Source organism: Carassius gibelio, chromosome B7 (assembly GCF_023724105.1).
Source record: "Carassius gibelio isolate Cgi1373 ecotype wild population from Czech Republic chromosome B7, carGib1.2-hapl.c, whole genome shotgun sequence".
NCBI classification, from domain to species: Eukaryota; Metazoa; Chordata; class Actinopteri; order Cypriniformes; family Cyprinidae; genus Carassius; species Carassius gibelio.
This window is the reverse complement of record NC_068402.1, coordinates 39,760,584-39,773,672: the sequence shown is the minus strand read 5'-3', so window position 1 is coordinate 39,773,672 and position 13,089 is coordinate 39,760,584. Positions and strand designations below refer to the sequence as shown.

At 41.8% G+C, this 13,089-nt stretch overlaps 4 protein-coding genes across 6 annotated transcripts in view; 2 read left to right on the top strand and 2 right to left on the bottom strand.

Annotated features, from left to right (window-relative positions):
- Positions 1–9,266, bottom strand: part of LOC127962389 (histone H2B) — a 157,851-nt gene extending 148,585 nt beyond the window's left edge. Inside the window, exon 1 of the mRNA XM_052561964.1 lies at positions 8,786–9,266. Coding sequence (XP_052417924.1) covers positions 8,786–8,923 — 138 coding nt within the window. The 5' untranslated portion in view covers positions 8,924–9,266. The remainder of the gene's footprint in view (positions 1–8,785) is intronic.
- The window catches only part of LOC127962387 (histone H2B), a 966,021-nt gene that overhangs the window by 942,779 nt on the left and 10,153 nt on the right, over positions 1–13,089 (top strand). The gene's annotated exons all lie outside the window — the stretch shown is intronic.
- The window catches only part of LOC127962369 (histone H3-like), a 931,300-nt gene that overhangs the window by 909,506 nt on the left and 8,705 nt on the right, over positions 1–13,089 (top strand). The window lies entirely within an intron of this gene.
- LOC127962404 (histone H4) lies at positions 9,633–10,127 on the bottom strand. Its single transcript, XM_052561976.1, has one exon. The coding sequence runs from the start codon at positions 10,072–10,074 to the stop codon at positions 9,763–9,765; it is 312 nt and encodes a 103-aa protein (XP_052417936.1). The 5' UTR covers positions 10,075–10,127; the 3' UTR covers positions 9,633–9,762.

Here is a 13,089-nt window from a genome sequence, read left to right as displayed (position 1 = left end):
AGCGAGCGACTCACTTTCCTCAGCGAACGATTCACTTTCCTCAAGCAGCGAAGTTGAGCGAACGATTCACTTTCCTCACGCAGCGATCAACTCACTTTCCTAAGCGAACGACAGCCAGAGAGCCACTTTCCTCTCGCAGCGGACCACTGACTCTCTCTTCATGTAGGGACTGAATATTATAATTAAAGTGACTTCTATATTGCATCCAAAAGAATATTTAGATATATTTAAATATTCAAAAAGGTTTAAACATTTTTTTTTTTACTTTCATTAAAATATTTCAATAAAATGAAATAATTGCCTATTGCAAATTTATGAATCCATGGTTAACTTTTTTTCTGCAGTCACTGGGCTATATGTATTGAGACATTTTTAAATTTATATTTAGTAAAAAATAATAAAAAATAAACCTGAATTGTAATCTAAACATCTGTATTTTCATACAATTTAATACAATTGCTGTGTGAACACGTTCATGAGATTGGCTTATAAGTAAACAATCCCCCCACGTGGGGTGCATTCTTATGATTGGCTAAAAGAAGCGAGATATCTGATTGGTTGCTGATCATTCCCTGTTTAAAAAAAAGCATTTGTGTGTCGAGCCAAGTCAGGGGAGTCTCAAAATTCACACACAAATGCAGTGAAGTTCACAGACCGCAAGCAGTTTGTGAATCAAGATATATGTGTGTGTGCATCAGAAATACATTTCTGAATCTTGTCCTGTGCATTTGTGAATCGTGTCCTGTGCATTTGTGAATCTTGAGTGCATTTGTAAATGTTGTTTGCATTTCTGAATTGTGTGTGTATTTCTGAATTTTGTGCGCATTTGTGCATCTTGTGTGTGTATTTATGAATCATGTGTGTGCATCTATGAATCCTGTGTGTGCATATGTGACTGTAGTGTGTGCATTTATTTTTATTGAGACTCTTCTGGCTCCATACACGAAGTGTTGGCGAAATAACACATTATCGGACCGGAGAGAATAATATGGAATTTCTTCCAGAAAACTTCTTGCACAAAATAAATTCAAGCACTTTCAATGTCCAATGAAATGACATTCGCATCCTCTTCTGTGGTCTCTTCTGTGATGTGACCCTTGGCGCTGGGCATGTGACGTCTCTTGCCTCGTCAGCACAGAATGGCCTGATTTTTTCATACAGATAGGTCTGTCTGTCAATGTTCAGTCCAGTTGGGCCCAGGACAGGAAGACCATCGATAGGGGGCAGATCTGCTCCGTCGCGCAGTAGCTGATTTTCGACAGGTAGTGCATCACGGTGAGTTTTTGCAAGCACCACAGCTGGTCTCTTGGCGTCAAAGCTGTGACAGAATAAGCACATAAGACATTTTCACAAGTTCACACTTACATATAATTAGCTGAAGTATTATAGTGCATATTTGGCGTGCTGTCCGGGGAAGGGGCTCCGAGCTCGGGAAAGGCCCGAACCTAGAGTACCCCCCCGTATATGTAAAAGTGTAAAATTAACTCTAGTGGAGGAGATGGGGATGGAGGGGGGATGCTGACAAACCATCAATGGAGACAGGTAGGCTAATTCAGCTGTATTTATACCCTAAGGTTGATTATATTAAGTGGCTCCACCTGTGTTAATTAGGCTAAGTATCTGACCTGCTCCTCCCGAACCTTGTTATGAAACTGCATTTCACGAGTTCACACTTACATATAATTAGCTGAAGTATTATAGTGCATATTTGGCGTGCTGTCCGGGGAAGGGGCTCCGAGCTCGGGAATGGCCCGAACCTAGAGTACCCCCCAAAAAGCAATAGCGGAAAGGACGGCCGCCAGACTAAGGACCCCCCACAATAGCTTGACATCTGGCGGGGACTGATTTTTTTTTTTTTTTTTTTTTTTAAAGCAGGTCGGAAGGGCCTATATGTACTCCAGTGATTGCAACTTTACCTATTGGAGAAATAGGCACCACCGGCCGCTTGTGTCGGACTATGTGATTTAGGGTGGCCGGTCGGGGGGGTTCAAGCCGTTGCACAACCGGAGCACCTCACTGCATTGGAACGGATGAGCCCCACCGGCCGATAGTGGAGGAGCGACGTGATTGGATTGGCCGACCAGGAGGGCCCGAGTTGTCTCGCCCGGAATAGGTCACGGTGTTGGCGTACGGGCCCTACTGGCTAATGAGCCCCTGCTAGTCAGTGGGCAACCAGGGCAGATACCTAACCGAGAGGACCCATGAAGCCTCCGACTGGAGATCAAGACTCAGGACGACGGACGTGTAAGTCCTCTCTGTTTGAGCAGATAAACAGCTTTGGGCTGCCGACAAAGAGGACTCTTGCAACACCCAACGGGAGATCAATACTCACGGCAACGAAGGGATAAGTCTCGCCAACTGTAGAAAGGAAAAGGTAAGGTTGTCTAGACGGGAGGCTCTCGCCGACGTCCGATGGGAGCTCAATACTCAAGGCATCGAACGGATAAGCCTCGCTGACTGTAGGAGAAAAAGGTAAGGGTGTGTGGCCTGGAGGCTCGCGCCAGCATCCCGAGGGAGCTTAATACTGACGGCATCGGATGGGTAAGCCTTTTAGACCAAAGGATGAAAAAAGTTGTCTGGCCGGGAGACTTCGCAACCATCTGACGGGAGCTCAATACTCACGGTGTCGAATGGGTAAGTCTCGCCGACCTTAGAAAGGAAAAGTAATGTGGTCTAGGCGGGAGGCTCTCACCGACGTCTGATGGGAGGTAATTACTCGCGGCATCAGACGGGAAAGCCTCCCCGAACGTAAGACGGAAAGGTAAAGTTGAATGGCCAGTATATGGCCAGACAGTGAAGGAGGTTTTTTTTTTTTTTTTTTTTTTTGGTGACCGATAAGGGTTTGGTGGGCTTCTTTAATATGAAACTGATTAGTTCTGAAATAACTTTGGTAAGCTTCTGAAGACCATCTCCCTAGAGTTTGTATCTGCTGTTTGGAGAGGCCTTTTTGGGCTGCTGATCTTGCAGTGCCTGACAGGGGTTCAATACTAAGAACAATTTGGTTGTCTAAAGGGTAGATGCTATGAGGATTACTGCATAATTGTTTAACGAATCCAATGAGCTGCTTCCGATATAAAGTCAGAAAATCTTGGTGCAGTCATTGTATTTGAAAAATTAAGTGTACAAAATAAATATAGAATTTCCTGTGCCAGTGTACCTCAGATGAGTGCCATTAATCAGCGATATGGCCATTGTCAATCATCATCTTGTCAGTGCGTGAGATCGACGATACGTATACGTATGTAATCGTGCTTGGGTGGAGGAAGAGAGAGACTCTGTTCTTGTCATGGCATGACTTTTTGCTGTTTTAAATCATGCGGGTGAAAGAAAGAGAGCCTATGGAATCACCGATAGTCTAAAAGAATATACTGTCAGATGCACTGATAAACTGATGTTAAATATGAAATTATTATAATTAAAACAGCTAGTTCATGTAATCGGGTACTACGGTCATCTCGCTTGTCTTGTGAAAAATTTGCCGCATCTGCACACGGAAGTTATCTATCTAAATGATCTGGAAATCGGTCAATGGTGAAACAATAGAGGATTTCATTTAAAGTTTAACAATTAAACCCTAATATGGACATAAACGAACATGTTAAATATAGTATTCTAAACCGGTAAATATATTTGGAGTAAGGTTTAGTTGAAACTGATGCATTGGTCGTACGCGCTCCGGACCATGCGCCTCATGATGAGACCGACACAACACCACAGAAACAAAAGAATGAGATACATTCTAACAAAACTGAGGCATTAAACTTAGTTAGTGAGGCTTGTTAAAATATTGCGCACCCCAGTTTACTTGTTACAGTGCAATGAAATACTTGTATCTGCAGACGATGTACGTCTGTTTGTGGATTGAGACTTCTTCATCGCCTACAGGCTCGAATCATCTTTGCAAGCACGGGTAAGCGTGAAATGAAATAACGGAGCAGTTTGGTAGCTGAATTATAGTGGCCGCCTAATAATGATAATAAAATAAAATAATAGGAGAATGAGTCTAATATCGTCTTGACTATAATCGATACGTAATACTATCACCACCACCTAGGATGGATGGGCATAACTTGGAAGCGGAGGTGATGTCGACTTTTGCCAGAAGAGAACCAACGACCCATTGAATGATGAAAAAGGATTTTTTTTTTTTTTTTTTGAGGAGATACAGAAAAGGCTCCTGCGGGAGCAGACACTACTGCGGCAGTGAGGAGATACGGAAAACAGATAAGTAAAGGGGAGCATGAGAAGAAGAGGAGAGATAGCTGCTTTGGCCGCCTGCAGGGCTTGCTAACCCATCCAAGTGCACACATACAGCAGTGAACACACACGCCATGAACACACACCCGGAGCAGTGGGCAACCATTTATGCTGCAGCGCCCGGGGAGCAGTTGGGGGTTCGGTGCCTTGCTCAAGGACACCACGGTCATGGTATTGCCAGCCCGAGATTCGAACACATGACCCTAGGGTTAGGGGTCAAACTCTCTAACCACTAGGCCCATCTTCCCCCCCCTTGGCTGTGGGAAGAGTAGACAGGTTAGTAACATTTGATGGGGCAACCTAAAAAATTAATGCGTAGCCTACTGTGTTGCCAGCTTAGCGATTGGTTGCCTACTTTGACAATTCCTTAAGCCTTTGTCAACATTAGTACGTTCCTGTTGGAAAAGCATCATTCCTCTTGTTTTGGCCTTCCAGCCTTTTTAAGCAGCCTCCAAAACGGATACATTTGGAACACTGGTTTCACATGGTAGTATAGACTTTGGAAACAGAGGCTTCTGAAATCAATGAACATCATAGTCTTGTAAAACATACCTATAGACAGGATTATGGCAATAACGTTAATTGCGGTTATGTGCTATTCACTTCCAAGCAGTTTCTAAAGATATTTACGTGCATGCTTTTCATATTATAGACCTAGAAAGACAACAATTTTTACTCACACTTGCTGTCCTGCGGCAAAACGAGGGTAGTGGTTTATTAGATAAATTCTAAGCGATCACGCCAGTAAATGGTGAAATATATCCCTAAATAAATTGATCCTGCCAGAATAGTTGCATGAAACTTATGTCTGTGTGAGGTTTAAACATGCACGGTAAGGCAGATAATATCTTTGGACATTTCAGTGTGGATGACGACTATGGGAAAAAGCCTTGGCTTCGTGGTAAAAATTGGCATCATCATCCAACAGAACTACGTCATAACCTCATTTAACAAACTTTAAGCCACATTCCATGGCACACGACATTTGGACACGATTGTCATATTTCTCCCTCTAGCGGCAGTCGTGCAGAACTTTCAAACTGGTCGTGCAGCAACTGTTACCTTGGCATGTTCACCATGGTAAAATTAATAATTTTAATGAATAAAATGTATGAATACATCGTCACGAATTAGATGACCCCCAAATAAGACCGTAGGTTTTATGGGGCTAATCAAATAATTAATGGTCTAATAATTATTTCTCCCATAATTATTATAAACCACCATTTTACATAAATTGCGTTTGAAGAATAATGTTAAAGTTAACAAAATATTGGCTCGGTGAAGAATAATGTTAAAGTTAACAAAATAATGGCTCGGTGGTTCGTGAGCGTCGTCTCGCGGCGCGTCTTCTTTTAGCGCGTGTTCGAAACCCGTACCAACACAGATTTACTTTATTTTATTTTTTTGTTTATCCTACTTACTTCAGCCGCTACGGGCGATCATACCTATAACTTGTTATCTCTGCAAGAATATCAAAATCATGCAATGAGCAAGTCTGCGTTTATTAGGCACTTGATATCACGTCAGTTTGTGCTTTCAGAATCGGCGAATCTGCTGCCGTCGTTCCAGCACATCTGCAGCGGAGACCTAAACAGGAAGTTGGTCACCAGATAACACGGTAACCAGTGAAACCGTAACACCGGAAGTAAAAATTCAATGCAACTTCTGCATTGACTTTTGGGAAATAAGCCATAAAAACGTAACCATACATGGTAGACTTAAAAACAGCTACGGCTGTACTAAGCGATAGTATATGTTTATATAAACGCCAAAAGTTCATGGGGCACTAACCTTGTTTTGAGATAAATGCGTTTTATTCGCGATGTCTTGGATAAGTACTTCATTACCCACAATCCCACAGTGATGCATCTGATTGGTGGAGCTCGTGTAAATGTCTGGTTAAACCCTGCGAAGGTCCGTGAAAACTGAAGATCATTAATAAAAAAATAAAATAAAAACCTGTGTTGCGTCTTTTTGCAAGGTAGACTTATCAGTGCAATCGTGTGCTCCTTGGCTGGAATGATTGCTTTTTTCAAGGAGGAAAACAAGTGTTCAAATGGGTGATAACCACTTTAGATAGGGTCATGTAAAGGTAGTTGAGTGTAGCGTGTCCGAGGGTCAGCTTGTGGGTTTTGGAAGGGCCAGCATGAGGGACAAGACCTACAAAGTTTTGGTGAGTCTTGCAGGGAGGTTGGTAACATTAGCATTATCGTCCACTACTGTAGCCTTCATATGGTATGAGTCAAATCATGCATTTTATGATGCCACTGTCAAAACAATATTTAGCCTAGGCATACCGTTTTGTCCATTTACTGAACATTTGTGTAATGGCAACGACATGTGTTGACTACTGAGCGGTGATTGCAGTCAGGTACAAAGCACTGCATGTTGCTGTGGTTGTTGTTAACCGCTTTCAAACGCGCACACAATATATAAAATACACGATGATAAATATAAAAAAATCAATACACAATACCTATATAAAACACTATTTATTTACACGATTAATACTGAAAGAACTGCTATTACTGCACATTCACTATATAATATAAAATACACTGGAGGAAAAAGTTCGCGCGGCCGTCGTCAGATTTGGAAGTCGCTCAAAAGGCTCGGTCGCGGCTGTGTGGCTTCAGTCGAATTCAGTGAGGCGCGGTGGTTTATGGGATGAGTAGTTCCTGCGCTCGAAATGAAAATATGTACACAGTCTTGTACCTTTGACTTTTTTGGATTTTCTCTTACTTTTTTCACTCGAAATGATATGTTGTTTGTTATTGCACCCGCCCTCCGAGGGAAGCGTGGCTACTTATTATGCAGCGCTCTGGCCGGCTCTAGCTGATATCAAAATTCAATGAAGATGGACGCCGCAAAGATGATCGCAGAAGAGCAATGTTTTGAAGTACTTCTTCGACACTGATTCTGAAGACGATCTGAGCGACGATGAAAGCAGCATAAGAAGACTGTATAATATCCCTAATCTACAACTGAGCGAAGATGAAGACGAGGAAGAATGTATCGGACTGGTGTCAGACGAGTTGGACCGTAAGATATCAGACGCTATATCGATAGTAACATTTGATGGGGATAAAGACAGAGAAATGGGGAAAATCCGTAACTTTGACTGTAAATGCTACACGAGGAGAAAAGATAACTCTCTGCATGGGAGACAGTCCTGTAGCCAGAAGCTTTCTCCAGACATTATGTACGACATACGGCTGGATTCTTTAGAGTGGCAGGACATGCGAATTATTGGACATTTAGAGGCAAATAGACGCACAGTGCAAACTTTGGAGATGGTTACATCAACAAAGAAGACCCCAACAAAGAGAAAGTGTGCCCGAACTACTTATTTCATTGGAGGCATCGAGATCTGCAAGAATACTTTTCTGTTTCTTATGGGATGAGTCTCCATAAACATCAAAATTTGTCGTTTTGTGTTCATTCTAAGAACACGTACACATTATCTCATGTTTAGTCCATGTCTAGACCTTCCCATTTCTACCTATTGTTATTGGCAGAGACACCCTGGCTGATATAGTCAAGCACTTTGAAGAGAAAGGGGCAAGACCACGTTTAAGAAAGAAACACTCACTGCCACGTCCACCAGCCAGGTTCATCGGCCCTGAGGATATCAACAGAGTTGTGGACTTCATAAAAAACTATGCAAAAGACAATTATATTGTTCTATCTGCATTCAGAGTAGTTTGGAGATATTGGGCTTCAAAGTTTTTGTTTAATTTTGTTTGAATTAATTTGAAAAGAATTCCAACCACCACAAAACCGCTCGTCCTCACAGCTATGAACAAAAGGAAAGTGCTTTATCTCACAGTCAAAAAATTAAATAAATAATAATAATAAAATTATGTATTTATAACAATCTACGATAAGAATGTCAGCAAAAAAAAAAACAAAAAAAACACTGCATAAAACCTTGTAATATTGATAAAGGCAACAGCAGTACCATAAAAATGGTGCATGGGGTCTTAATAATAATCGCAATAAATAAATAACCCATCATTTAGATACATTGATAAAATCGAAATGTAATATAATAAGTGGTTTAAGCGTTAGAAACCAAGAGACAAGTGTAGATGTAATCCAGTAATGTGGTCTGAATGGAAGAAAACTAGAAGACTCGCTATGACACAAGTGGATATTTCTGTACAATATGGCCCTCGAAAGTAGCGGTAAACGGCTCAAATTTAACTTTAAAATAAGAAGCTCTTCGAGTGAGTGGATGGGTGGCTCTTAAAAGAGCCTTTGGGGTGTGTCTCGGGGTCGGACTGCTCTACTTGGAGCTGGTGTACTTGGTGACGGCCTTGGTGCCCTCGGACACGGCGTGTTTGGCCAGCTCCCCGGGCAGCAGCAGACGCACGGCGGTCTGGATCTCTCGGGAAGTGATGGTGGAGCGCTTGTTGTAGTGAGCGAGACGAGACGACTCACCGGCGATGCGCTCGAAGATGTCGTTGACGAAAGAGTTCATGATGCCCATCGCCTTCGAAGAGATGCCGGTGTCAGGATGAACCTGCTTCAGCACTTTGTACACGTAGATGGCGTAGCTCTCCTTCCTGGACTTTCTGCGCTTCTTTCCTCCTTTCGCTGCGGTCTTGGTGACGGCCTTCTTGGAGCCTTTCTTCGGCGCGGACTTCGCTGGTTCGGGCATGATGATGTTTCCGATTCAATCTCTCAGAAATCAGTAGCGGACTGAAATCATACAGGGCTTTTTATTCACTCGTCTATGCTAATTCTGTGGGACCTCGTGATTCCGAGTTGTCATTGGTCAGACCCATAAACTTGTATTTAATTGGATCATTCAAGGCGTTACTGAACTGGAACGAGAGCCAATCACGGGACCTTAAATTATAGCTCCACCCATCACTCCATGTTTGAACGACACCCACCCGACTGGGTTTCCTTTGTTTCATTTCCCGCTGTTTTTATAGTAACATGTTAAGAAAATAAATAGTTCTAGATAAATATCACGCACACATTTTAAAACATTGTAAATCTATTAAGGAAATTACGGAGGAAAAAAAAAAAACACAGAGCATTTAGTTTTTACGTTTACTATTGTCCGTTGGCATTAATGACACCGTTTTCATATTTAATACTGTAATTAAAGCTGCTTTGACATAATCCGCATCGTCAAAAACGCTATATAAATAAAGGTGTCTTGACTTGATAACCTGGGTCTCTGTTGCTAGTTCACTGAAATTTTAAAAAGGAGCCTCTTTGCGGGAAATATAACATTGGCCTTTATCTTCTGCACAATACTGATCGTATACTTCAACGTATGTAACGTTACGGTTTAAACCCTTAAATCAGTTGCCATCTTTTTAAACAGACGCTGAAAAAATAAACAAGCTTCATGCTATAATTTCTTCCTTTATTTTAAGGAAAAGTTCTCGATGTGAAGCAAAAATGAGCAACGCAATCTCTTTCAGTGAGAGTGTGGGTGGCTCTTAAAAGAGCCGTTGGGTTTCTTCTCGGATCTGAAGCGGTTTATCCTCCGAAGCCGTACAAGGTGCGTCCCTGTCGTTTGAGCGCGTACACAACGTCCATGGCGGTGACGGTCTTTCTCTTGGCGTGCTCGGTGTAGGTGACGGCGTCGCGGATAACGTTCTCCAGGAACACCTTCAGCACACCGCGGGTCTCCTCGTAGATCAGACCGGAGATGCGCTTGACTCCGCCGCGGCGAGCTAGACGACGAATGGCGGGTTTGGTGATTCCCTGGATGTTATCGCGCAGCACCTTACGATGACGCTTAGCGCCTCCTTTCCCGAGTCCTTTACCGCCTTTGCCTCTTCCGGACATGGTGAGATGATCTCTGTTTCAGTCAAACGACGAATACAAACATATAGCAAGTGCTGCAGGGAGCCTTTTTACAGTTGTTTACAGGACCTAAATGAAACCAGCTTCGCGTCACATGACTCACCCCTCCCCCTCTAGTTCGAGCAGGAAACGATGACTGTCCTTTGTTTCTCCTTCTTCTGCTTCTATATTAACCAGCTCTCTCTTCCAAGATGCTAATCGACTGAAAGAGGCTGGAATAGTGGTGTATTTCTGTTGGGTACCAGCACACATTGGGGTATCTGGTAATGAAGTTGCTGATAAACTAGCAAAAAAAAGCACTAGACAAGACGGAGGTGGATGTTAAAGTACCTATGGGGAAAAAGGAGGCAAAATCGATTTTAAAGAGAAAGTTGATGAATAAGTGGCAAATTAGATGGGACAGTAGTAGCACAGGGAGATGGTGTTATAGTATCACACAGACAGTAGGGAGGATACATTGTCAGGGAAGAAATAGGAAAGAAGAAGTATTCCTGTCTAGGTTAAGATCGGGACATACAGGGTTAAACTCAACACTGGCAATAATGGGGCTACATGAAAATGGATTATGTGATGTGTGTATCTGAAAATTTATTTCATGTATTATTTATTTGTAGTAAGTATAATATTTTCCGGGATGTATTGTTCAGTCATCTGAAGAATGGAGAGGATAGAACGAAGAATGAGGATATTTTAGGAAAGGGATTAATGGATAGACAGATGTATATAATTACGTTTATATATGATTCAGGTTTGGGATTTAGAATATGATATACTTGAAATGTTGAACCTGCCATGGGGGCTGAGTGTGGACGGAGGAGCTGAACACGCAGCGCCGGATGAAGCACAATGAAACCTCTATTATGATAAATAATGATGATGCATGTGGGATGATAGAGTAGGGTTCAACCAGGAAACATAGTTAATGGTCCATTTGTGAAAGAAGGAAGAGGAAATAGTTTTAAACTTTAGACTTATCACCCAAGGATAATTTGCCGATAATGCTCATTTGGAGTTAATCGCCATTAAACAAGAAGAAGAAGAAGAAGAAGAAGAAGAAGAAGATGCTAATCTGCACAAAAATCCTGATGTATAATCGAGACATCGTCTGATGAAATCAAATACACAAAAGACATGAAAAAGGCAATACCTTCCACAAAAAAGACTAGAGTAATTTATAGTAAGTACTCTAGTGTTTTTGAACCATACTAAAGGTGCTGGTCATATAATTAGAATATCATCAAAAAGTTGATTTATTTCACTAATTCCATTCAAAAAGTGAAACTTGTATATTATTTTCATTCATTACAGAAAGACTGATATATTTCAGGTGCCAAGTCCTGTTGGGAAATTAAATCCGCTTCTCCATAAAGTTGGTCAGCAGCAGGAAGCATGAAGTGCTCTAAAATGTCCTGGTATACGGCTGCGTTGACCTTGGACCTCAGAAAACAAAGTGGACCAACACCAGCAGATGGCATGGCACCCCAAACCATCACTGACTGTGGAAACTTTACACCTCAAGCAACATGGACCTCAAGCAACATGGATTGTGTGCCTCTCCTCTCTTCCTCCAGACTCTGGGACCCCGATTTCCAAAGGAAATGCTAAATTTACTTTCATCAGAGAACATAACTGTGGACCACTCAGCAGCAGTCCTGTCCTTTTTGTCTTTAGACACTTCTGACGCTGTCTGTTGTTCAAGAGTGGCTAGACACAAGGAATGCGACAGCTGAAACACATGTCTTGCATACGTCTGTGCGTAGTGGTTCTTGAAGCACTGACTCCAGTTGCAGTCCACTCTTTGTGAAGCTCCCCCACATTTTTGTATGTGTTTTGTTTCACAATCCTCTCCAGGGTGCGGTTATCCCTATCGCTTCTACACTTTTTTTCTACCACATCTTCGCCTTCCCTTCGCCTCTCTATTAATGTGCTTGGACACAGAGCTCTGTGAACAGCCAGCCTCTTTTGCAATGACCTTTTGTGTCTTGCCCTCCTTGTGCAAGGTGTCAATGGTCTTCTTTTGGACAACTGTCAAGTCAGCAGTCTTCCCCATGATTGTGTAGCCTACAGAATTGTCCTCAATCCTGAACATTATTACAATATTCAAATTTTCTGAGATACTGAATTTGGGGTTTTCCGTAATTGTCAGTTATAATCATCTAAATTCAATTCAAGTTTATTTGTATAGTGCTTTTTACAATACAAATTGTTACAAAGCAACTTTACAGAAAATTATGTTTCTACAATATTTGGTAGAAAGTGGTATGACAGGATTTTTAGAAAAATGAATACAAGACGTAGTCAGCCAGGCAAAGAAACATTATTATTAAGTTTATTATTAAACATTATTATTAAGAAATAATATCATTAAGAAGTAATAGTTATGATGCAGTCACACTTGCAGCAATGCTTGTTAGTTCTGTTTGTTGATTCAGGGTTAGCATCATCTGGGGTCCTCTGAGGGTCAGCATCATCTCTTCTCAGGTGTTCTGGATTCCAGACTGGAGCTTGTGTAAATCCTAGTTACCACGGGATGAAGATCCTGTGGCAAAACAGAGAAACACATAGAGACATCACTAGCATAGCTGCTGATCCAATAAAGTAAAATTAATTAGTTTAACCCAAGCTAAAGAATAAAAATGCGCATGTGATCAGATGCAGCTACACTCACAATTTAAGATACATTATTCAAATGCTTGGCGAAAGAGATACGTTTTTAATATAGATTTAAACAGAGAGAGTGTGTCTGAACCCCGAACATTATCAGGAAGGCTATTCCAGAGTTCGGGAGCCAAATGTGAGAAAGCTCTACCTCCTTTAGTGGACTTTCCCATCCTAGGAACTGCTGGGCCTTTTTTTACAATGGAACTACTAAAAGTCCAGCGTTTTGTGACCTTAGGGTGCGTGATGGGTTGTAGTTTGATAGAAGGCTAATTAGGTACGCAGGAGCTAAACCATTTAGGGCCTTACAGGTAAGTAATGATAATTTGTAACTGATAC

Excerpts from the sequence above, each read along its gene's own strand:
- LOC127962404 (XM_052561976.1), bottom strand. The coding sequence starts at position 10,074 with ATGTCCGGAAGAGGCAAAGGCGGTAAAGGACTCGGGAAAGGAGGCGCT.